Source organism: Pseudophryne corroboree, chromosome 4 (assembly GCF_028390025.1).
Source record: "Pseudophryne corroboree isolate aPseCor3 chromosome 4, aPseCor3.hap2, whole genome shotgun sequence".
NCBI classification, from domain to species: Eukaryota; Metazoa; Chordata; class Amphibia; order Anura; family Myobatrachidae; genus Pseudophryne; species Pseudophryne corroboree.
The window spans coordinates 705,147,951-705,173,278 of NC_086447.1; the positions used below are offsets into that span (position 1 = coordinate 705,147,951).

At 48.8% G+C, this 25,328-nt stretch overlaps 1 protein-coding gene across 1 annotated transcript in view; it reads right to left on the reverse strand.

The window, feature by feature from the left end:
* The window catches only part of FAM98A (family with sequence similarity 98 member A), a 105,490-nt gene that overhangs the window by 72,619 nt on the left and 7,543 nt on the right, over positions 1 to 25,328 (reverse strand). The window contains exons 3-4 of the mRNA XM_063917969.1: positions 16,723 to 16,857; positions 2,998 to 3,182 (exon numbers count right to left, since the gene is read on the reverse strand). Of these exons, the coding sequence (XP_063774039.1) occupies positions 2,998 to 3,182; positions 16,723 to 16,857 (320 nt within the window). The remainder of the gene's footprint in view (positions 1 to 2,997; positions 3,183 to 16,722; positions 16,858 to 25,328) is intronic.

The following is a 25,328-nucleotide window of genomic DNA, read 5'->3' on the forward strand; positions in this document are numbered from 1 at the left end:
TCCAGATTCGCTATCACTGCTCTGAGTGATTCCATCTTGAACTTGAATTTTTGTATGTACAGGTTCAAAGATTTCAGATTTAGAATAGGTCTTACCGAGCCGTCCGGCTTCGGTACCACAAATAGTGTGGAATAATACCCCTTTCCCTGTTGTAGGAGGGGTAACTTGACTATCACCTGCTGAGAAAACAGCTTGTGAATGGCTTCCAATACCGTCGCCCTGTCTGAGGGAGACGTTGGCAAAGCAGACTTTAGGAACCGGCGAGGGGGAGACTTCTCGAATTCCAACCTGTAACCCTGAGATACTACCTGCAGGATCCAGGGGTCCACCTGTGAGCAAGCCCACTGCGCGCTGAAATTCTTGAGTCGACCCCCCACCGCTCCTGAGTCCGCTTGTAAAGCCCCAGCGTCATGCTGAGGGCTTTGCAGAACCCGCGGTCGGCTTCTGTTCCTGGGAAGGGGCTGCTTGCTGCCCTCTCTTACCCTTTCCTCTGCCTCGGGGCAGATATGACTGTCCTTTTGCCCGCTTGTTCTTATAGGACCGAAAGGACTGCGGTTGAAAAGACGGTGTCTTTTTCTGTTGGGAGGGGGTCTGAGGTAAAAAGGTGGATTTCCCGGCAGTTGCCGTGGCCACCAAATCCGATAGACCGACGCCAAATAATTCCTCCCCTTTATACGGCAATACTTCCATATGCCGTTTGGAATCCGCATCACCTGACCACTGTCGTGTCCATAAACTTCTTCTGGCAGATATGGACATCGCACTTACTCTCGATGCCAGAGTGCAAATATCCCTCTGAGCATCTCGCATATAAAGAAAAGCATCCTTTAATTGCTCTAAAGTCTGTAAAATACTGTCCCTATCCAGGGTATCAATATTTTCAGTCAGGGAATCCGACCAGACCACTCCAGCACTGCACATCCAGGCTGAGGCGATGGCTGGTCGCAGTATAACACCAGTATGTGTGTATATACTTTTTAGAGTAGTTTCCAGCCTCCTATCAGCTGGATCCTTGAGGGCGGCCGTATCAGGAGACGGTAACGCCACTTGTTTTGATAAGCGTGTGAGCGCCTTATCCACCTTAGGGGGTGTTTCCCAGCGCACCCTAACCTCTGGCGGGAAAGGGTATAATGCCAATAACTTTTTAGAAATTAGCCCTTTTCTATCTGGGTTAACCCACGCTTCATCACATACATCACTCAATTCCTCTGATTCAGGAAAAACTACAGGTAGTTTTTTCACCCCCCACATAATACCCCTTTTTGTGGTACTTGTAGTATCAGAGATATGCAAAGTCTCCTTCATTGCCGTGATCATATAACGTGTGGCCCTACTGGAAAATACGTTTGTTTCTTCACCGTCGACACTAGATTCAGTGTCCGTGTCTGGGTCTGTATCGACCGACTGAGGTAAAGGGCGTTTTACAGCCCCTGACGGTGTCTGAGACGCCTGGGCAGGTACCAACTGGTTTGACGGCCGTCTCATGTCAACTGATTTTTGTAATGTGCTGACATTATCACGTAATTCCATAAACAAAGCCATCCATTCCGGTGTCGACTCCCTAGGGGGTGACATCACCATTACCGGCAATTGCTCTGCCTCCACACCAACATCGTCCTCATACATGTCGACACACACGTACCGACACACAGCAGACACACAGGGAATGCTCTATTGAAGACAGGACCCCACTAGCCCTTTGGGGAGACAGAGGGAGCGTTTGCCAGCACACACCCAAGCGCTATAATATATATGGGAACAACCCTATATAAGTGTTGTATCCTTATAGCAGCTTAAATATATTAATATCGCCAAAAAAAGTGCCCCCCCTCTCTGTTTTACCCTGTTTCTGTAGTGCAGTGCGGGGGAGAGTCCTGGGAGCCTTCCTCACAGCGGAGCTGAGCAGAAAAATGGCGCTGTGTGCTGAGGAGAATAAGCCCCGGCCCCTATTTCGGCGGGCTCTTCTCCGGAATCTGTGAGATATGGCAGGGGTTAAATACATCCATATAGCCTCAAAGGGCTATATGTGATGTATTTTTAGCCATAAAAAGGTATTATATATTGCTGCCCAGGGCGCCCCCCCAACGCCCTGCACCCTCCGTGACCGCTGTGTGAAGTGTGCTGACAACAATGGCGCACAGCTGCAGTGCTGTGCGCTACCTCAGGAAGACTGAAGAGTCTTCTGCCGCCTGCTTCTGGACCTCTTCCATCTTCGGCATCTGCAAGGGGGGTCGGCGGCGCGGCTCCGGGACGAACCCCAGGGTGAGACCTGTGTTCCGACTCCCTCTGGAGCTAATGGTGTCCAGTAGCCTAAGAAGCCAATCCATCCTGCACGCAGGTGAGTTCACTTCTCTCCCCTAAGTCCCTCGATGCAGTGAGCCTGTTGCCAGCAGGACTCACTGAAAATAAAAAACCTAAAAACTTTTTCTAAGCAGCTCTTTAGGAGAGCCACCTAGATTGCACCCTGCTCGGACGGGCACAAAAACCTAACTGAGGCTTGGAGGAGGGTCATAGGGGGAGGAGCCAGTGCACACCACCTGATCCTAAAGCTTTATTTTTGTGCCCTGTCTCCTGCGGAGCCGCTAATCCCCATGGTCCTGACGGAGTCCCCAGCATCCACTAGGACGTTAGAGAAATAATGTTTTATTTGAAAGCAATAAACCGGTGGTATGATCATTACGAAAGTTTGGACATTTTGTCATCTAGCTATTGAGAGAAATAGGTCAAAGTGAAAAGTACAATGACAAGCGGCTCTATCCCCAACTGTGCAACAGGACTGTTACATTGGCGTGCTAAAGGAACGAATTCCACAGCCCATTGGTTCCTGATGACTGAGGACTGCGCAATCAAAATATGTGATCAGTCAAGAGAATTTCACATAATCTCAACAGTTTGGTGGCCACAGCTGCCAATATTAATCAAAACTGTGCAGGCATAGAATTTCCTTTCAGCTTTCTTAAAAAAACAATTGCTCTCCAAAATGTAACACAAACTAACCTTTTTCTCGATTCCACTAAAAAACTGGAACATAGTTATATTAGCTGGAGGCTTGGACATTCCCAGAGTCATGCATACTGCCTTCAGTTCCTTAAACACATCACTGCCGCCGCCATCTTGTTCCTTCTTTGCAGGTATATTTACACATAGCATTCTAGCAGCTTCAAGTTCGGATATCAAAAATGCTGCAAAGAGTGAGAAAGCACAAGGACTACTAACTTTAAGAAATCGTGTACCTCTAAAATGTAAAGTGATCTGATAAATACAACAATTATTGTTGCTTCCTTTTCTCAAGAACTTCAATACTAAACACATGATGAGGGTCACTTTTTGAGCATCATGAAGTAACGTATTGTTACTAATCGTCTTTCATCTTCCCCACTGGGCAATATGAACAAAAATCATATACAGTGGCTTGCAAAAGTATTCAACTCCCTAAAACATCAACAGATTTGTCTGTTACAGTTGACACTTACAGATCGTTCAACACTGTTCTATATTGTGAATCAGAAAACTCAGTCATTTTTAAAACTCATTCATTAGTAGGCTACTTATTTTTTATTTTAAATACAAGTGCTCTAAAGTGCCAAAATTACACAACTGAAAGATATTGCCCTAACAATTGGATTTCAATTAGTTCTACCTTTGAATCATTAAAAAAGTCCAGCATCTACATTATGTATAAAATACCGTACCCCCTAATTCACTGTGAATATGAAGGAAAGATGTGCCAAAAAATTGAAGATAAAATGGCAGTTTTAACTAATGTGATATTCTTGTTATCACTCGTTACGAATGATAAATGGAGCTCCAGCCAATCGGCTTCTGTCATGTATTTGAAAATTTAAATCTGCCCCAAAGTTATAGAAATGAATAGAATTTGAAAAGGCTACAAAAATAAGAATTTACTCACCGGTAATTCTATTTCTCGTAGTCCGTAGTGGATGCTGGGAACTCCGTAAGGACCATGGGGAATAGACGGCTCCGCAGGAGACTGGGCACATCTAAAGAAAGATTTAGGACTATCTGGTGTGCACTGGCTCCTCCCCCTATGACCCTCCTCCAAGCCTCAGTTAGGACACCGTGCCCGGAAGAGCTGACACAATAAGGAAGGATTTTGAATCCCGGGTAAGACTCATACCAGCCACACCAATCACACGTATAACTCGTGATAGGAACCCCGGTTAACAGTATGATAACAAAAGCAGCCTCTGAACAGATGGCTCGCAATAATAACCCGATTTGTGTAACAATAACTATTTACAAGTATTGCAGACAATCCGCACTTGGGATGGGCGCCCAGCATCCACTACGGACTACGAGAAATAGAATTACCGGTGAGTAAATTCTTATTTTCTCTGACGTCCTAGTGGATGCTGGGAACTCCGTAAGAACCATGGGGATTATACCAAAGCTCCCAAACGGGCGGGAGAGTGCGGACGACTCTGCAACACCGAATGAGAGAACTCCAGGTCCTCCTCAGCCAGGGTATCAAATTTGTAGAATTTTGCAAACGTGTTTGCCCCTGACCAAGTAGCAGCTCGGCAAAGTTGTAAAGCCGAGACCCCTCAGGCAGCCGCCCAAGATGAGCCCACCTTCCTTGTGGAATGGGCTTTTACAGATTTAGGCTGCGGTAGTCCCACCGCAGAATGCGCCAGCTGAATAGTGCTACAAATCCAGCGCGCAATAGACTGCTTAGAAGCAGGAGCACCCAGCTTAGTGGGTGCATACAGGATAAACAGCGATTCAGTTTTTCTGACTCCAGCCGTCCTGGAAACATAAATTTTCAGGGCCCTGACTACGTCCAGCAACTTGGAATCCTCCAAGTCCCTAGTAGCCGCAGGCACCACAATAGGTTGGTTCAAGTGAAAAGCTGAGACCACCTTTGGGAGAAACTGAGGACGAGTCCTCAATTCTGCCCTATCCATATGGAAAATCAGATAAGGGCTTTTACAAGACAAAGCCGCCAATTCTGAAACCCGCCTGGCCGACGCCAGGGCCAACAGCATGACCACTTTCCACGTGAGATATTTTAAATCCACAGTCTTAAGTGGTTCGAACCAATGTGATTTTAGGAATGCCAAAACCACATTGAGATCCCAAGGTGCCACTGGGGGCACAAAAGGAGGCTGAATATGCAGAACTCCTTTGACAAAAGTCTGAACTTCAGGCAGTGAAGCCAGTTCTTTCTGGAAGAAAATCGACAGAGCCGAAATCTGGACCTTTATGGACCCCAATTTGAGGCCCAACGACACCCCTGCTTGCAGGAAGTGCAGGAATCGACCCAGTTGAAATTCCTCCGTCGGGGCCTTCATGGCCTCATACCAAGCAACATATTTCCGCCAAATGCGGTGATAATGTTTTGCGGTGACATCCTTCCTGGCTTTGATCAGGGTAGGGATGACTTCCTCCGGAATACCCTTTTCCTTCAGGATCCGGTGTTCAACCGCCATGCCGTCAAACGCAGCCGCGGTAAGTCTTGGAACAGACAGGGTCCCTGCTGCAGCAGGTCTTGTCTGAGCGGCAGAGGCCAAGGGTCCTCTGCCAGCATCTCTTGAAGTTCCGGGTACCAAGCTCTTCTTGGCCAATCCGGAACCACGAGTATGGTTTTCACTCCTTGCCTTCTTATTATTCTCAGTACCTTTGGTATGAGAGGTAGAGGAGGAAACACATAAACCGACTGGTACACCCAAGGTGTCACTAGAGCGTCCACCGCTATCGCCTGAGGGTCTCTTGACCGGGCGCAATATCTTTTCAACTTCTTGTTGAGGCGGGACGCCATCATGTCTACCTGTGGTTTTTCCCACCGGTTGACCAGCATTTGGAAGACTTCTGGATGAAGTCCCCATTCTCCCAGGTGGAGGTCGTGCCTGCTGAGGAAGTCTGCTTCCCAGTTGTCCACTCCCGGAATGAACACTGCTGTCAGTGCTAACACATGATTCTCTGCCCATCTGAGAATCCTTGTGGCTTCTGCCATAGCCATCCTGCTTCTCGTGCCGCCCTGTCTGTTTACATGGGCGACCGCCGTGATGTTGTCTGACTGGATCAGTACCGGCTGGTTTTGAAGCAGGGGTCTTGCCTGGCTTAGGGCATTGTAAATGGCCCTTAGCTCCAGGATATTTATGTGAAGAGAAATCTCCTGATTTGACTACAGTCCTTGGAAATTTCTTCCCTTTGTGACTGCCCCCCAGCCCCGAAGGCTGGCATCCGTGGTCACCAGGACCCAGTCCTGTATTCCGAATCTGCGGCCCTCTAGTAGATGAGCCCTCTGCAGCCACCACAGCAGCGACACCCTGGTTCTGGACGATAGGGTTATCCGCTGTTGCATCTGGAGATGGGACCCGGACCATTTGTCCAACAGGTCCCACTGGAACGTCCTTGCGTGGAACCTTCCGAATGGAATTTCTTCGTATGAAGCTACCATTTTTCCCAGGACTCGTGTGCATTGATGTACCGACACTTTTCCTGGTTTTAGGATGTCTCTGACCAGAGATGACAATTCCTCGGCTTTTTCCAGTGGAAGAAACACTCTTTTCTGGTCTGTGTCCAGAATCATTCCCAGGAACAGAAGACGTGTCGTCGGGACCAGCTGTGACTTTGGAATATTGAGAATCCAGCCGTGCTGTTGTAGCACTTCCCGAGAAAGTGCCACCCCCACTATCAACTGTTCTTTGGACCTCGCCTTTATCAGGAGATCGTCCAAGTACGGGATAATTAAAACTCCCTTCTTGCGAAGGAGTATCATCATTTCGGCCATTACCTTGGTAAAGACCCTCGGTGCCGTGGATAACCCAAACGGCAGCGTCTGGAACTGATAATGACAGTCTTGTACCACAAATCTGAGGTACTCCTGGTGCGGAGGGTAAATGGGGACATGCAGGTACGCATCCTTTATGTCCAGGGAGACCATGTAATCCCCCTCCTCCAGGCTCGCAATAACCGCCCTGAGCGATTCCATCTTGAACTTGAACCTTTTGATATAAGTGTTCAAGTCTTTTAAATTTAAGATGGGTCTCACCGAACCGTCCGGTTTCGGTACCACAAACATTGTGGAGTAGTAACCCTTTCCTTGCTGAAGGAGGGGTACCTTGACAATCACTTTCTGTGAATACAGTTTTTGAATAGCCACCAACACTGCCTCCCTGGCAGAGGGAGTTGCCGGCAAGGCAGATTTTAGGAAACGGCGGGGGGGAGACGTCTCGAATTCCAGCCTGTACCCCTGAGATACTACTTGAAGGACCCAGGGATCCACTTGTGAGAAAGCCCACTGTGTGCTGAAAAACCTGAGACGTGCCCCCACCGTTCCCGGTTCCGCCTGAGCAGCCCCAGCGTCATGCTGTGGACTTACCGGACGAAGGGGAGGACTTCTGCTCCTGGGAACTAGCTGTGTGCTGCAGCTTTTTCCCCCTTCCTCTGCCCCTCGGCAGAAAGGATGAGCCTCTAGCCCTCTTATTTTTCTGGGGCCGAAAGGACTGTACCTGATAATACGGTGCTTTCTTTTGCTGTGGGGTAGCCTGTGGCAAAAAAGTCGATTTCCCAGCAGTAGCTGTGGAAACGAGGTCTGAAAGACCTTCCCCAAAAAGTTCCACCCCTTTATAGGGTAAAACTTCCATGTGCCGCTTGGAGTCGGCATCACCTGACCATTGCCTAGTCCATAACCCCCGTCTGGCGGCAATGGACATAGCGCTTATTTTTGATGCCAGCCGGCAGATATCCCTCTGTGCATCACGCATGTATAAGACCGCGTCTTTTATATGGTCAATCGTTAGCAAAATATTGTCCCTATCCATGGTATCAATGTTTTCCGACAGGGAGTCTGACCACGCAGCTGCACATCCAAGCTGATGCAATAGCGGGTCTCAATATAATGCCAGTGTGTGTGTATATAGCTTTAAGGGTACTTTCCTGCTTTCTATCAGCAGGTTCTTTTAGGGCGGCCGTATCCGGAGATGGTAGTGCCACCTTCTTTGATAAGCGTGTCAGCGCTTTATCTACCCTAGGGGGTGTCTCCCAGCGCGACCTATCCTCTGGCGGGAATTTCTTATCTGGGGAAGTCCACGCTTCCACACACACCTCATTTAATTCGTCCGATGCAGGAAAAACTACTGGTAGTTTTTTCTCACCAAACATAATACCCTTTTTTGTGGTACCAGGGGTATCATCAGAAATGTGTAAAACATTTTTCAATGCCTCAATCATGTAACGGGTGGATCAATTGGAGGGTACACTCGTCTCATCATCGTCGACACTGGAGTCGGTATCCGTGTCGACATCTGTATCTGTCATCTGAGGTAGCGGGTGTTTTATAGCAACTGATGACATTTGAGACGCTTGGACAGGCACAAGCTGAGTAGCCGGCTGTCCTATGTCGTCAAACCTTTTATGTAAGGAGCTGACACTGCCACGTAATTCCTTCCATAAGTCCATCCACACTGGTGTCGACCCAGCAGGGGGTGACATCACATTCACAGGCATTTGCTCCGCCTCCACATCATTATCCTCATCATACATGTCGACACAGCAGTACCGACACCCAGCAGACACACAGGGAATGCTCTTACAGAGGACAGGACCCCACAAAGCCCTTTGGGGAGACAGAGGGAGAGTATGCCAGCACACACCAGGGCGCTATATAACACAGGGATATCACCTATACAGAGTGTTTTCCCTTATAGCTGCCTATATAATATATATACTGCGCCTAAATTGTGCCCCCCCTCTCTTTTCTACCCTTTCTGTAGTGCAGGACTGCAGGGGAGAGCCAGGGAGCTCCCTTCCAGCGGAGCTGTGAGGGAAAAATGGCGCCAGTGTGCCGAGGGAGATGGCTCCGCCCCTTTTTCGGCGGGCTTTCTCCCGCTATTTTATCGTTTCTGGCAGGGGTTAATATACACCTATATAGCCCCTGAGGCTATATATGGTGTTAGTTTTGCCAGCCAAGGTGTTAATATTGCTGCTCAGGGCGCCCCCCCCCCAGCGCCCTGCACCCATCAGTGACCGCAGTGTGTGGTGTGCATGAGGAGCAATGGCGCACAGCTGCAGTGCTGTGCGCTACCTTGGGGAAGACCGAAGTCTTCAGCCGCCGATTTTCCGGACCACCTTCTTGCTTCTGGCTCTGTAAGGGGGACGGCGGCGCGGCACCGGGAACGGACGACGAGGTCGGGTCCTGTGTTCGATCCCTCTGGAGCTAATGGTGTCCAGTAGCCGAAGAAGCCCAAGCTACCACCAGTTAGGTAGGTTCGCTTCTTCTCCCCTTAGTCCCTCGCTGCAGTGAGCCTGTTGCCAGCAGGTCTCACTGTAAAATAAAAAACCTAAACTATACTTTCTTCTAGGAGCTCAGGAGAGCCCCTAGTGTGCATCCAGCTCAGCCGGGCACAGAAATCTAACTGAGGCTTGGAGGAGGGTCATAGGGGGAGGAGCCAGTGCACACCAGATAGTCCTAAATCTTTCTTTAGATGTGCCCAGTCTCCTGCGGAGCCGTCTATTCCCCATGGTCCTTACGGAGTTCCCAGCATCCACTAGGACGTCAGAGAAATAATATCCAAGTGCTTTGAGCAGGTTGGGGCCAGATCCCAGCGGTCAGCATCCCGACGCCGGGATCACGGACGCAGAATGCCGGTGGGGAACGAAGACCCTTGCGGGCTCACTGCGCTCACCACACTGCAGGCTCGGTGATGGGTGTTATGGACACCCACAAGTGGGAATAGTCCCTTCTATTCGGCATGCAGACGACGGTATATTGAGAGGCCGGGATGCAGGGGGAGTTATTGTGACCGTCATCATACCACCCAGGCACTATCTAGACAAGGCTGTCTTTCCAAACTTGGCATCACAGCAAGAAGGAGACTTGAGAGGGAAGCCTCAGAAAGACCATCACCATGAAGGAGAGTCCAGAGGCTGAGCTGGAGTGAAGGTGCACCATCCCGATTCAGTCTGCAAGAAATCTCAAGCCTGGGAGAAAGGTCACTTTTCAGCAGAACAATGATCCCAAGCACAAGGCAGAAGCAACACTGGAATAGTTGAACAACATAAAGGTTCTACAATGGCTAAATCAAAGTTTAGATTTTATTCCAGTTTATCTGTGGCACTATTGCAATTGCAGTTCACACTTGTCGTTCAATGAACCTGAAGCAAATTTTCAAGTAACAATGGGCAAAAATCACTTCCAGTGTGCAAACCTGGAAAAAACGTACCCCAACAGACTTAATGCTGTTATTACAGCTAAAGCACTAGTCTACAGGGGCTGAATAGCAAACTGCGCATTTTCTGTTTTCATTTTAAATCTGCAAATAAATGATGAGTTTTAAAATTTACTATAGGAAACTACTGGTCCCCAATAAAAATACTGCAGGAACAATCCGTGTGTCCTTGTAATTCAACAAATCTGACTCCTTAGGGGGTTGAATACATGTGCAAGCCACTAACTATACACTGTTAAGTAGAGGACAGAAGCGGCTGGTTTGTCTAATAAGTCATATATGCCACCAGTGTGCTATTGTTTATCTAATGTGTGGCAGTATATGGTTTATTTTGTTGTCAAACATCACAAGATAGTTAGGAATGGAAATTCTGAAAAACCTCAATCGTTACTAAACCTGGGATTGTTATAACTTTAGCATTTTGCCAATAAACAAATGGGTCGTTCCATGCTAAATCATCACAAAAAAGTAACTTTTTCATATATTCAAGGTCACATCATGTGACCCTAAAACGTAGAAGTCAATATTTAAATATAAAACTATTTTTTATTTTTGAATACTAAGATCCCTTAGCTTCAAAACAAAAATAAGATTTTACTTACCGGTAAATCTATTTCTCGTAGTCCGTAGAGGATGCTGGGGACTCCGTAAGGACCATGGGGAATAGAAGGGCTCCGCAGGAGATAGGGCACTTTAAGAAAGACTTTAGAATTCTGGGTGTGCACTGGCTCCTCCCTGTATGCCCCTCCTCCAGACCTCAGTTAGGGAAACTGTGCCCAGAGGAGACGGACAGTACGAGGAAAGGATTTTTGTTAATCCAAGGGCAAGATTCATACCAGCCACACCAATCACACCGTATAACTTGTGATAAACTACCCAGTTAACAGTATGAAAAAACAACATAGCATCAGTACATGACCGATGCAACCATAACATAACCCTTATTGAAGCAATAACTATATACAAGCATTGCAGAAGTAGTCCGCACTTGGGACGGGCGCCCAGCATCCTTTACGGACTACGAGAAATAGATTTACCGGTAAGTAAAATCTTATTTTCTCTAACGTCCTAGAGGATGCTGGGGACTCCGTAAGGACCATGGGGATTATACCAAAGCTCCCAAACGGGCGGGAGAGTGCGGATGACTCTGCAGCACCGATTGAGCAAACAGGAGGTCCTCCTCAGCCAGGGTACCAAACTTATAGAACTTTGCAAAGGTGTTTGACCCCGACCAAGTAGCTGCTCGGCACAACTGTAATGCCGAGACCCCTCGGGCAGCCGCCCAAGAAGGGCCCACCTTCCTAGTGGAATGGGCCTTAACCGATTTAGGCAATGGTAATCCTGCCGTAGAATGCGCCTGCTGAATCGTGTTACAGATCCAGCGAGCAATAGTCTGCTTTGAAGCAGGAGCGCCAACCTTGTTGGCCGCATACAGAACAAACAGAGCTTCAGTCTTCCTGATCCTAGCTGTTCTGGGCACATAAATCTTCAAAGCCCTGACCACATCCAGGGACTCGGAATCCCCCAAGTCCCGCGTAGCCACAGGCACGACAATAGGTTGGTTCATATGAAAAGATGAGACCACCTTTGGCAAAAATTGAGGATGAGTCCTCAATTCTGCCCTATCCACATGAAAAACCAGGTAGGGGCTTTTATACGACAAAGCCGCCAATTCCGAAACACGCCTTGCAGAAGCCAAGGCCAATAACATAACCACTTTCCAAATGAGATATTTCAATTCCACCGTCTTGAGTGGTTCAAACCAAGGTGACTTGAGGAAACTTAATACCACGTTAAGATCCCAAGGTGCCACCGGAGGTACAAAGGGAGGCTGAATATGCAGTACCCCCTTCACAAATGTCTGTACTTCAGGAAGAGAAGCCAATTCTTTTTGGAAGAAAATGGATAAGGCGGAAATTTGGACCTTTATGGACCCTAATTTTAGGCCCAAATTCACTCCCGTTTGCAGGAAGTGAAGCAGATGGCCCAAATGGAACTCCTCCGCAGGAGCAGTTCTGGCCTCACACCAAGACACATATTTTCGCCATATATGGAGATAATGTTTCAATGTCACGTCCTTCCTAGCCTTGATCAGGGTAGGAATGACCTCCTCCGGAATACCTTTTTCCGCTAGGATCCGGCGTTCAACCGCCATGCCGTCAAACGCAGCCGCGGTAAGTCTTGGAACAGACAGGGCCCCAGCTGCAGCAGATCCTGCCTTAGGGGAAGAGGCCACGGATCTTCTGTGAGCAACTCTTGCAGATCCGCATACCAAGTCCTTCGTGGCCAATCCGGAACAATGAGGATCGTTCTGACTCCTCTTAGCCTTATTATTCTCAACACCTTGGGTATGAGAGGTAGAGGAGGGAACACATAGACCAATCTGAACACCCAAGGTGTCACTAGAGCGTCTACTGCTACTGCCTGAGGGTCCCTGGACCTGGCGCAATACCGCTTTAGCTTTTTGTTGAGACGGGACACCATCATGTCTATCTGAGGCAGTCCCCACCGACCCACGATCTGTGCGAAGACTTCTGGATGAAGTCCCCACTCTCCCGGGTGCAGGTCGTGTCTGCCGAGGAAGTCCGCTTCCCAGTTGTCCACCCCCGGGATGAATACTGCTGATAGGGCGCTTACATGGCCTTCCGCCCAGCGAAGAATCTTGGTCGCTTCTGCCATGGCCACTCTGCTCCTTGTGCCGCCTTGGCGGTTTACATGAGCCACTGCCGTGACACTGTCTGACTGAATCAGAACCGGTTTGTCCCGAAGCAATGCCTCCGCTTGGCGTAGGGCGTTGTATATGGCCCTCAACTCCAGGACGTTGTTGTGGAGACCAGTCTCCAGATTTGACCAGAGACCTTGGAAATTTCTTCCCAGTGTGACCGCTCCCCAACCTCGGAGGCTTGCGTCCGTGGTCACCAGTATCCAGTCCTGAATTCCGAACCTGCGGCCTTCTAGGAGGTGAGCACTATGCAGCCACCACAGGAGAGATACCCTGGCTCTGGGAGACAGGGTGATCCTTTGATGCATTTGTAAATGGGACCCGGACCATTTGTCCAGTAGATCCCATTGAAAGGTCCTCGCATGGAACCTGCCGAAGGGGATGGCCTCGTACGATGCCACCATCTTCCCCAGGACACGTGTGCAATGATGCACTGAAACCGTTTTTAGCTTTAATAGGTTCCTGACCAGGGCCATGAGCTCCTGAGCCTTTTCCATCGGAAGAAAAACCTTTTTCTGGTCTGTGTCTAGAATCAGGCCCAAAAAGGTCAGACGCGTTGTAGGGACTAGCTGGGACTTCGGTATATTGAGAATCCAGCCGTGCCCCTGCAACATCCTCACCGACAGCGACACGCTGTCCAGCAACTTCTCCCGAGATCTCGCCTTTATGAGGAGATCGTCCAAGTATGGGATAATTGTGACCCCCTGCTTGCGCAGGAGCACCATCATTTCCGCCATTACCTTGGAGAAAATTCTCGGGGCTGTGGGAAGCCCAAACGGCAACGTCTGAAATTGGTAATGACAGTCCTGTACTGCAAATCTCAGGAATGCCTGATGAGGAGGGAAAATCGGAACATGAAGGTATGCATCCTTTATGACCAGGGACACCATCCAATCCCCCCCTCCAGGCTGGCGATGACCGCTCTGAGCGATTCCATCTTGAACTTGAACTTTTTCAAGTACAAGTTCAGGGATTTTAGATTCAAAATGGACCTTACCGAACCGTCCGGTTTCGGGACCACAAACAGGGTTGAGTAATACCCCTTTCCTTGCTGGAGAAAAGGAACTTTGACTATCACCTGTTGAAGATACAATTTTTGAATCGCAGTCAACACTAACTCCCTCTCTGACGGGGAAGCTGGCAGAGCCGATTTGAAAAACCGGCGAGGAGGCACGTCTTCGAATTCCAGCCTGTATCCCTGAGAAACAATCTCTATAGCCCAGGGATCCACCTGTGAGTGAACCCAGACCTGGCTGAAAAATCGAAGACGCGCCCCCACTTGAGCTGACTCCCCCCGGGAAGCCCCAGCGTCATGCGGTGGACTTTGCAGATGTAGGGGAGGACTTCTGCTCCTGGGAACTAGCTGCATGCAGCTTTTTTCCCTTGCCTTTTCCTCTGGCAAGGAAGGACGATCCCCGTACCTTCTTGCTTCTATTGGAACGAAAGGACTGCATTTGATAATGAGGTGCCTTTTTAGTATGCTGCGGGGGGACATAAGGTAAGAAATTCGATTTACCGGCCGTAGCAGTAGAGACAAGGTCCGAGAGGCCTTCTCCAAACAACTCCTCCCCCTTGTAAGGCAGCGACTCCATGTGACGCTTTGAGTCGGCATCCCCCGTCCACTGTCGGGTCCACAGGAGTCGCCTAGCAGAAATAGACATAGCATTTATTCTGGAGCTTAGTAAACAAATGTCTCTTTGAGCATCCCTCATATACAAAGCAGCATCTTTGATATGCTCTAGGGTCATTAGAATGGAATCCTTATCTAGGGTTTCAAGTTCCGTAGATAAGGAATCTGTCCATGCTGCGATAGCACTACACACCCAGGCCGATGCCATAGCCGGTCTAATGATAGTACCGGAATGTGTGTAAATGTGTTTTATGGTAACCTCCTGCTTACGATCAGCAGGATCCTTGAGGGAAGCTGTATCCCGAGAAGGCAGTGCCACCTTCTTGGATAAGCGTGTCAGCGCCTTGTCTACCTTCGGCGAAGATTCCCATCGTATCTTGTCCTTTTGTGGAAAGGGATACGCCATAAGAATCCTTTTGGGAACTTGTAGTCTCCTATCTGGAGATTCCCAAGCCTTTTCGCACAAGTCGCTTAGTTCAAATGAGGACGGAAAAGTGACCTCAGGCTTTTTCCCTTTATACATGTGTACCCTCGTGTCAGGGACAGGGGGTTCCTCAGTGATATGCAAAGCCTCTTTAATGGCCATAATCATGTAACGAATACCTTTCGCCACCTTTGGCTGTAATTTTGCATCCTCATAGTCGACACTAGAGTCAGTCTCTGTGTCGGTATCTGTGTCAGTGATCTGGGATATGGTGTGTTTTTGAAACCCCGAAGGACCTGGTGCCACAGGGACAGGCATGGTCTGACTACATGACTGATCCCTAGCTTCAGCCTTGTCTAATCGTTTATGCAGTAAGTTTACATTTGCATTCAAGACATTCCACATATCCACCCAGTCCGGTGTCGGCGTTGCCGACGGCGACCTGACCATCATGCACTACCCCTCCTCCTTAGGTGAGCCTTCCTCGTCAAACATGTCGACACACACGTACCGACACACTTTACACACACAGGGAATCTCTTTTCTGAAGACAGGTTCCCCCTGAGGCCCTTTGGAGAGACAGAGAGAGAGTATGCCAGCACACACCCCAGCGCTGTATGTCCCTGGAGAAAAACACAGAATGTTTACCCAGTAGCGCTGCTGTAGTGTATAAACGCCAATAATGTGCCCCCCCTCTACTTTAAAACCCCCTTTCACCGTGTGTCAAGCAGGGGAGAGTCCGGGGAGCTTCCTCCCAGCGGTGCTGTGTAGAGAAAATGGCGCTGGTGAGTGCTGAGGGTGAAGCCCCGCCCCCTCGGCGGCGGGCTTCTATCCCGCTCAAACTTATTAAAAAATGGCGGGGGCTCTTTTATATACATGTACAGTGCCCACCTGTACATGTATATACACTTTTGCCATAGGAGAGATGTTTTATTGCTGCTCAGGGCGCACCCCCTGCGCCCTGCACCCTTACAGTGACCGGAGTGTGTGAGGTGTAGCGGAGCAATGACGCACAGCTGCAGTGCTGTGCGTTACCTCTGTGAAGCACTGAAGGCTTCTGCCGCCTGAGACGTCTTGTGTCTTCGTTTCTTCTGGCTCTGTGAGAACGGCGGCGCGGCTCTGGGGTGAACGCCCAGGACGAACCTGTGTTCATTCCCTCTGGAGCTAATGGTGTCCAGTAGCCGAGGAAGCAGAGCCTAACATTTAAGTAGGTCTGCCCCTCTCTCCTCAGTCCCTCGATGCAGGGAGCCTGTTGCCAGCAGTGCTCCCTGAAAAAGAGAAAAAATCCTAACAAAAAAGCTTTCTAAGCAGGAAACTCTGGAGAGCTCCCTGCAGTGCACCCATTCTCCTCTGGGCACAGTCTAAAACTGAGGTCTGGAGGAGGGGCATAGAGGGAGGAGCCAGTGCACACACAGAATCCTAAAGTCTTTCTTAAAGTGCCCTATCTCCTGCGGAGCCAGTCTATTCCCCATGGTCCTTACGGAGTCCCCAGCATCCTCTAGGACGTTAGAGAAACATGAACGTTCTACCACAATTAGAAGCTAGACGCGAAGCTATGATTTGTTTTAGTTGACAACCCTGTTACATGAACACTGTGTATCACGGAGGGCTAAAATTTTACATATGAACGTTCTGTTATGCCGTCTATCATCCTACCATATTGCATGGAAATCTGAGCTGGTCAGGTTGGAAGCTGTGATGTTTTGGCATGGAATGACCTGCATGTCAAAGCACACAGAAATACAGCACTTACTTAACAGCAGTAGACAGTTCTTCTTGTCCAGAAGACGTTTAGACAGGTCTCCAGACGTCAAAGATGTATATGGGCAGTTCATCTCCATCAATAGACCGCTCATTTCTAACTGAAACCCTTCTGCCTCACTAGGGCCTATAAAATAAAGACACTTGGGTAACACAAGGAATCTGTACAATGAGAGCTGCAACACTGAGGGGAATGTAATAGGGTGTGAGAATCAGGAAGTGAGAGATTTTGTGACAGTTCTTCTGTTCTCTTAAAGTGGCAATCATTTACATGGCAAAATAAACCTGATTGTCACTTAACAAAAAACCCAGAAGAACTCTCACAAAGTGGTATATTCGATAAAAATCGTATCCATTCCGAAACGCAGTTGTCGGAATGGATCCGACAACCCCTATTCAATGGACGGCCACTGCTGTCAGCAACTGCGCTCAGAGCAGCGGCCAGGAGTACAGATGGCAGTGGGCGTGAGCGGGACGGCGGCGGGGGTTAGCTGGGCCGCGGGGGGAGCAGAGATCGGCAGCCGGCGATGGGAGCTGGCTGCGGGGTGGACATGTCTGCGGCGGGAGGAGCTGCAGGGAGCTCCCTGCAGTGCCATCCCCCGCCGCCGCAGACATGTCCCCCCCCCCCCCCGCCGGCCACCGATCTTTGCTCCCCCCGCAGCCCGCAGCACCGCTTGTCTCCTCATCTCAATTCGACTTGTTTTCAAGTCGGATTGAGTTTGTCGGAAAGGGGGCCAAAACCTGTCGGATTTGGCCCTATTTTTAACAGAAGCACGCGGATTGGCGGCTATTCCGCCGATCCATGTGTTTTCCGACAAGTCCGGAATTCCCGACTTGTCGGAAAAAAATCAGCCCGTTGAATAGGTCGGAACCCTTTCCGTCCTATTTCTGTTGAAAGCTGCCGTCTTTCCGACAAGACGGCTGCTTCCGACAGTTATTGAATACAGCCCAAAATATCTCACTTACTGATTCTTACACCCTATTACATTCCCCCGTATCTTCAGCCAGACTTGTTTTCCCTCCAAAAATATTTTGAAAATGAGTGGATTTGAACAAAAACAGCTAAGAAAATTAGCTTAAACTTTTTATTAACAGGGGGAAAAATATATGCAGTATTGCTTCTTAATTGGAGAACCCTTTTAACATAATCGGTCTAAAATCATAACACAAAACATGCTATTGCTTTATATCCAGGCCCTGCACACTGATGTGTTAAATATTAAGAAGAGAACATCTTCCTTATTTAGGGCCTAATTCAGACCTGATCGTAGCAGCAAAATTGTTCTCTAATGGGCAAAACCATGTACACTGCAGGGGGGGGCCAGATAGGGTAAGATTTGGGTGGGGTGTGTTCAAACTGAAATCTAAATTGCAGTGTAAAAATAGAGCCACCCAAATCTAACTTTCTGCACATGGTACATCTGCCCCACCTACAGTGCACATGGTTTTGCCCACTGGAGAAAGATTTTGCTTTTGCAATCAGGTCTGAATTAGGCCCTTAGACCTACAGAAACTGCTAAACACTGCACTGGCCTCAGTGCAATATATACATCCTTGCATACTTACAGCACATGGGGAAAACACAAGCTAAGGCTGGGCCCACATTAGGCAATATATTGGACAATATATCGTTCTGACGCATAGTGGAACAATAAAACGTGCTTATCTCACAGTGCGTCCGCTCAGTCGCACATGCATCGTCAGCAGGGTCGTCCCTTCTGATATGCTGCACGTCAGGTGGGATGGCCCTGCTGACAACCGCATGCAGGTGAATGAGGGTTGTACCGATATTTCATACACTCTTAAACAGGATCGCGCAGTGTGTACGGCTGCGCGATATATCGGTACATCAGCTAAAAAATATTATGCACCCCACCTAAGGTACAAGGGAATAATCCTGGTACAGAACAGGGTCGAGGACCCCGGATATCCGACTCGAGCCGGGTCTGTTCACACATAGCAGACACCCGTATCGAGCCGCAAGCCCTGGCAAAAACTAAGGTCGAAAAGCTATGGTCGGTATCCTATTGGGTGCAATCCTTTTTCCGAACGACAAAAATGGATTGTCATCCGAAAAAGGATGACCTGGAAGACCTGGGTGCTATCCAATTAGAGGCCATTTTTATCGGCAGAAAGAGCACTCACGATCGTGTGATAACACATGGGGGTCTAGGATAACTTCCTGATACCATGTATTAGGGCTATTACACACGCTCCGGGCCGCGCCGGCCGGCAAAATACCGGACGGCTTTTTTCCGCAGCCGTGCTGCTGAGACACATGCAGAGCAATGTGTCAACTCACATGGCATGGCCCCGGCATGGCTGCTGGGTTGCAGCCGGAAATATCCACTGAAAGGTCCGGCTGCCGTGCCGCCCTTACGGGCAGCCGGAAAATAGGATTTTGGTACTTACCAGGTAAATCCTTTTCTTTGAATCCATAGGGGGCACTGGAGTACTCTTGGGATATGGACGGCTTAGCAGAAACAAAGGCACTGAATATTTAAATTTAGAACTCTCCACCCCTCCATATCCCCGAGTACCTCAGTGTTTTTTACTGAGCCGAACAGGAACTATAGAGAGGTTGACAATGGAGAATTACCTATAACATAACGGACAACAACAAAGTTGACACATAACGTTACTGACAACTAAACAGTTGACACCATAACCGATAGAACATTATAATTTGAACCAGTCGGTGAAAATGTGTTACCATAAGATCCCCTGAGCTTAATACAACCCAGGTAAAACTGCTCTGGGTGGGCGTCCAGTGCCCCCTATGGATTCAAAGAAAAGGATTTACCTGGTAAGTACCAAAATCCTATTTTCTTTTTCATCCACTAGGGGTCACTGGAGTACTCTTGGGACGTACCAAAGCTTCCCCTGTGGGCGGGAGAGCTGTTTGACACCTGTAACACTAGGCGGCCAAAGCTAGATGCTGATGCCGCAAACGTATCAAACTTGTAAAAGCGCACAAACGTGTGCACTGAAGACCATGTAGCCGCACGGTCAAGCTGCGTCGTAGAAGCTCCACAACCAGCTGCCCATGACGTTCCCACAGAACCTGTGGGATGAGCTATTACTGATGTAGGCAACTGTAACCTAGCCTTAAGGTAGGCCTGACGTATAGTCAGTTGTATCCATCTGGTTAAGGTCTGCTGAGAAGCTGGCCTCCACTTGGCAGCATCATAGAGAACAAACAACGTATCCGTATTACGAACTGTAGACGTTCGGGACACAAACGCGTAATGCGCGTACCACATTCAGAGTTCCAGAATGTGCTGTCAACACAGGAACTACTATTGGTTGATTGATGTGAAAAAGATGACAATAGCTTTGGTAAGAAATCGGGATTAGTCCGAAGTTGCGCTCTGTCATCATGAAACACCAAATACGGTGGCTTGCATGACAAGGCACCCAAATCTGAAACACGCCTTGCCGAAGCTAAGGCTAGAAGAAAAATTGTTTTCCAAGTGAGAAACTTTATATCCACTTGCTGTAAGGGTTCAAAATATGAAGACTGTAAGAAATCTAAAACCAGATTCAAGTCCTATGGCGCTGTAAGTGGAATGAATGGAGGCTGAACTCTGAGGACACCTTGGAGAAAAGTGTGTATAGACGGCAATAGAGCCCATCGTCTTTGAAAGTAAATTGACAAAGCAGAGACCTGCACCTTTAGTGTAGATAAACGCAGTCCTCCATCTAAACCCGTCTGTAGAAATAACAGAAGACGGGATAACTTGAAAGATGATGTTGGAAACTTCAGAGCTTCACACCAACCTATATAGGCACGCCAAATTCTGTAATAATGAGCTGCCGTAACCGGCTTCCTAGCTCGTAACATGGTTGGTATAACCGATACTGTAATGCCCTCTCTTCTTAAGAGGGCGGTCTCAACAACCACCCCGTCAAACGCAGCCGCGCTAAATAGGGGTAAAGGAACGGACCCTGTTGTAACAGGTCTGAACGTAGTAGGAGCGGGCAAGGATCGTCTGCGAGTAGACCGCGGAGATCCGAGAACCAAGCTCTCCGAGACCACTGAGGCATCACTAGTATGACTGTGACGGACTCTCTTGTGATCCGTTTTAGCGACTGAGAGAGCAGCGGAAAACGGTGGTAACAGATACACGAGGCTGTACGGGCCCGCGATTGTGAGAGCATCCACCGCCACTGCCCTTGGATCTCTCGTTCCGGACACATACTGGGGCGTTTGTAATTGTTGCGAGATGCCATCAGGTCCACCTGAGGATATCCCACCTGTGGACCAACTTTTGAAATACCTCTGGATTTAATGCCCCTCCTTCTGGATGAAAATCCCGACGGCTGAGATAATCCGCCTCCCAGTTGTTCACTCCCGGAATGAACCCTGCTGACAATATCACCTGGTGGTATTTTGGTCAATTGAGGATTCGAGCTACTTCCCGCATGGCCATGCGGCTTCTCGTTCCTCCTTTTGATGTATGCGACTGCAGTCGCGTTGTCTGACTGCACTTGGACAGTCTGAGAGGGAAGCATGTGTAATGCTTGTCGTAGTGCATTGTAAATTGCGCGGAGTTCCAGGACATTTTTAGACAGCAATTTGTCGTGATCCGCCCAGAGACCCTGTCGCTGACAATTTTGAACTACAGCTCCCCAACCTCTGAGACTCACGGTCGCCGTTAGAATTATTTAATTCCAGCCGCTGATAGAGTAGAGATACCTTCGCCCTTGCGGACAACCTCACCCTGTGGGAAATCTGCAGAATGCGAGGCCGACCACTATTGTTGAAATGGACGGGAGGGAAAACTTCCGAACTGAAGCGCTTTGAAAGCCACCACCATTGTTCCTAATAGGGGGATACACAAACGTACCGAGAGTGTGCGTGGCTTGAGCACTTATTGTACCAGATGCATAATCTGTACTTCCTGTTGTAGTAGGGAAATTCTTTGATTTACCGTATGGAGAATCATACCTAGAAATTGAAGTCGTTGAGACGGAAATAGATGCGATTTCTTGAAATTGACACTCCAACCGGGGTGTATGTTAGCAGCGCAAGTTGAAGGAGCATCTGTTGAGACGGAGTTTTCATGAGCAGATCGTCTAAGTACGGAACGATAGTCACTGGCAGGGATCTGAGATGAGCTATTATCACAGACATCACTCTGGCGAATACCCGAGGCGCTGACAAGAGGCCAAACGGTAGGGCCTGTGTGGCGTATTGCAAAACGCAAGAACCTCTGATGAGGTGACCAAATGGAAATGTGTAAGTACGCATTCTTGACATCAAGCGCAATCATGCAATCTTGTGGCTTGAAATCTGCAAATACTGACCGCAGAAATTCCATATTCAATCTGTAGTAAGTGACTTACTGATTGAGACAGACGGAGCCCTCCGAAATCGGTACCACAAACAGATGGGAATAATAACCCTGACCTTGTTGGTGTACCAGGCTGGAATTAAAAACTGCTGAATCCAGCAGAGACTGAATGACAATCTGCCAAAACGCCTTCTTGTCGTCCGACAGAGACAGACCAGTTTTGAAGAAAAAAAAACGCAGTGACGGAAGACAGTCAGTGGATGTCTGGAATCCAGGCAAATGTAACATCTGAAGGCGCGCTCCCACAATTGGAAATCCAAAATGGCCTGGGAGCCCGTCAAGCCACTGGCTTGTTGATGACTTTAGCGCCCTGGTGTTACAAGGCGTGGCTGTACCACAGCCTTGAGAGGACTGAAGTCTAAAGTGAACGCCGGACCAGAGTATTTCCGTCTTGGTACCAGTGGAGGCAATAGCAGTAAACTAGACTCTCTCCCCTCCGCCTTGGCCTGAGAAATGCATTTGTCAATTTTAGGACCAAACAACTTCTGGCCACCGTATTCTTTTGACCTCTGACTCCGCTTGTCAAGAACGCAGCCAGAGAACCTGTCGTGCTGTAACTAGCGACGATGAAAGGCGAGAAGCGAGCTAACAGCCGGCAGCAGAAGCTGTACATAGCTACTTAGCAGCTTCTCCGATTTGATTAATGATAAGTATAACGTGATCGTCATTGTTTCCATACAAAAAGCGCCTTAGTGACCCAAATCTATGTTACATCTGAAGGGTCTTTATAAGGTTTGACACAGACGAATCCACCAATGTCGGATTCTCCAATGTAGATGTCACTGTCTTACATTTGAAGGGTCTTTATAAGTTTTGACACAGACGAATCCACCAATGGCGGATTCTCCAATGTAGATGTCACTGTGTGGAAACGGGTAAATAGAATTAAATCTGGGAGGTATAGAACCGGTTATTCGGTTATTTTGCGTTTCTACTAACATCTTATTAAGATATCCTAAATAAGAGCCCGATTGCTCCTTAGTCTCTGTAAACTTCAGAGACTGACGCACTGGTCATTATCAATGTCTGGGCTGTCAAAAAAAAAACCGCACTTGTGACTGCTGGTCTAATGTGCCCTCCTCACCCTTATGTAGCGTCGTGAGGTTTGGCATAGAATTGTCAGACCGCAACACAGCAGAAACGGTTAAAGTATAAGACCAATTAATTAATATCCGTTAGATTTGACGGTCTTCTCCGAGACTCGGATCTAACCGCTCGTGTCGAACGGTGGCCAATTGTAATTGCAGCCCAGCCATTACATTTGCGTAGCATAGGAATGAAAACTGGTTCCGGAGTGGAAACCACACAATAAACAAAGACCGACACTTGCACGCTCAGTAAAAGCGTTACTTAAGGTGTGTAATATACATATATATATATATATATATATATATATATATATATATATGGCCGAAATGCATTCACTTGGCCAGCCTATATAAAAGCTGAAGTAAAAATTCCCACTAACACCCCTGCGCCTCCGGTGGAGTAGTGTTGTAGGACAGGAACGTTCTGGAATTAGAAACAGGAAGAAACAGGAAGCATGCCATGCTTACACTGATAATCCCAGATCAGGTTACAATACATTCTGTGTGAATATAGGCTCAATAGTCTATTATACAGGGAGAATCACAGGTTAGGTTATTAATATAACCTATATGAATGTGGCAGCCTGTCATATTTTACTAACATATCTTTCCCTGCAGCAGCGCTGCCTGTGGCTTGTCCCCCCCACCTCCCCCTGTGTTCCGTGTCGCAGCGGGGAGCGGGTGCCGGGAAGCTGACCTTGCAGGGAGGCAGGGAACGTTGTGAGGAGAGCGGCCGAGTGTTCGGCTGGCTGGAGCGGCGTGTAGCGGCTTCCGGCGGTGCTAGTGAGAGCGCTGTGCTGCGGCGGTCTCCCTGGCTTTGAAGTCCGTACAGCGCGGACGGAGCGGCTGGGGCGGGCGCTGGTATTAGCGGCGGGTGCGGGCGGCGGTAAAGAAAACGGACCCCACACAGCGGGGCGGCAGCGCGCGCTGACCGCCCCGTTCCCCCCAGCATACCTTGTCTCGTAGGGAGGGCTGCGACGGGGCTTCTATCTGTAAGCTCCGTCCAGCTCTTGTTCCTGGCTGCGATGGGGCTTCTATGTGTAAGCTCTGTGCAGCTCTCGTTCATGGCTGCGACGGGGCTTCTATGTGTAAGCTCTGTGCAGCTCTCGTTCATGGCTGCGACGGGGCTTCTATGTGTAAGCTCCGTCCAGCTGATCACTTCTTCATGGCTGCGACGGGGCTTCTTTCTGTAAGCTCCGTCCAGCTCTGGTTCCTGCCAGTTGATCACTCCTTCATGGCTGCGACGGGGCTTCTATCTGTAAGCTCCGTCCAGCTGTTGCAGGAGGCAGTGAGCTGCCTGTGGCTGTGAGGGTGCTCTTTGTGAGGACCGACACGCCATGCGCTGCTTGCAGCGGCACTATCCCGGACCCATGTTTTTCCAGAAACTGGGAAGGGATGTAAAAAAGTAAAAATGTAAAAGTAAAAATGAAAAATTAATAAAATCTTCAACTAAGTGTGGGAACTCCACACAAGCCTTGTTAGTGCTGTGAGCACAGAAAAAACACTGAGGTACTCGGGGATATGGAGGGGTGGAGAGTTCTAAATTTAAATATTCAGTGCCTTTGTTTCTGCTAAGCCGTCCATATCCCAAGAGTACTCCAGTGACCCCTAGTGGATGAAAAAGAAATATCCACTGAAAGGTCCGGCTGCCGTGCCGCCCTTACGGGCAGTGAGTTAATGTGTGAATGGGCGCTTTCACACACAGCCGTGCTGCTGCTGCGGCACATGCGCACAGCCTTAAACATGGCACAAAACAGTTGTGTGTGTAAGGCACTGACGGATGGTAAAAAGCCGGACAAAGTTTGTCCGGCTTTTTGCCATCCGGTGAAAACCGGGTAGTGTGAAACAGCCCATAGTGTGGCTCTAACTGCTGCTGATCACGGATTATGCTTCAAGTGCCTGAGGTACCCAAAGCATAATCCCCAATAAATTCACTAGTGGTGAATTACTGCCGCCGGAATCCCGTCACCACAGGCTTTTCTCCCTCAATGGGTGTCCACGACATCCACAGAGGGAGTATATACCAGCATGGTGAGCGCAGCGAACCCGCAAGGGTCTTTCTAGTGCTCGCCCCGCTGTCGATATAACAGTGGCCGGGATCCCGCTGTCTGTATACTGATCCCTTGCATACCAGGGTAAATACTGGCTGCCTT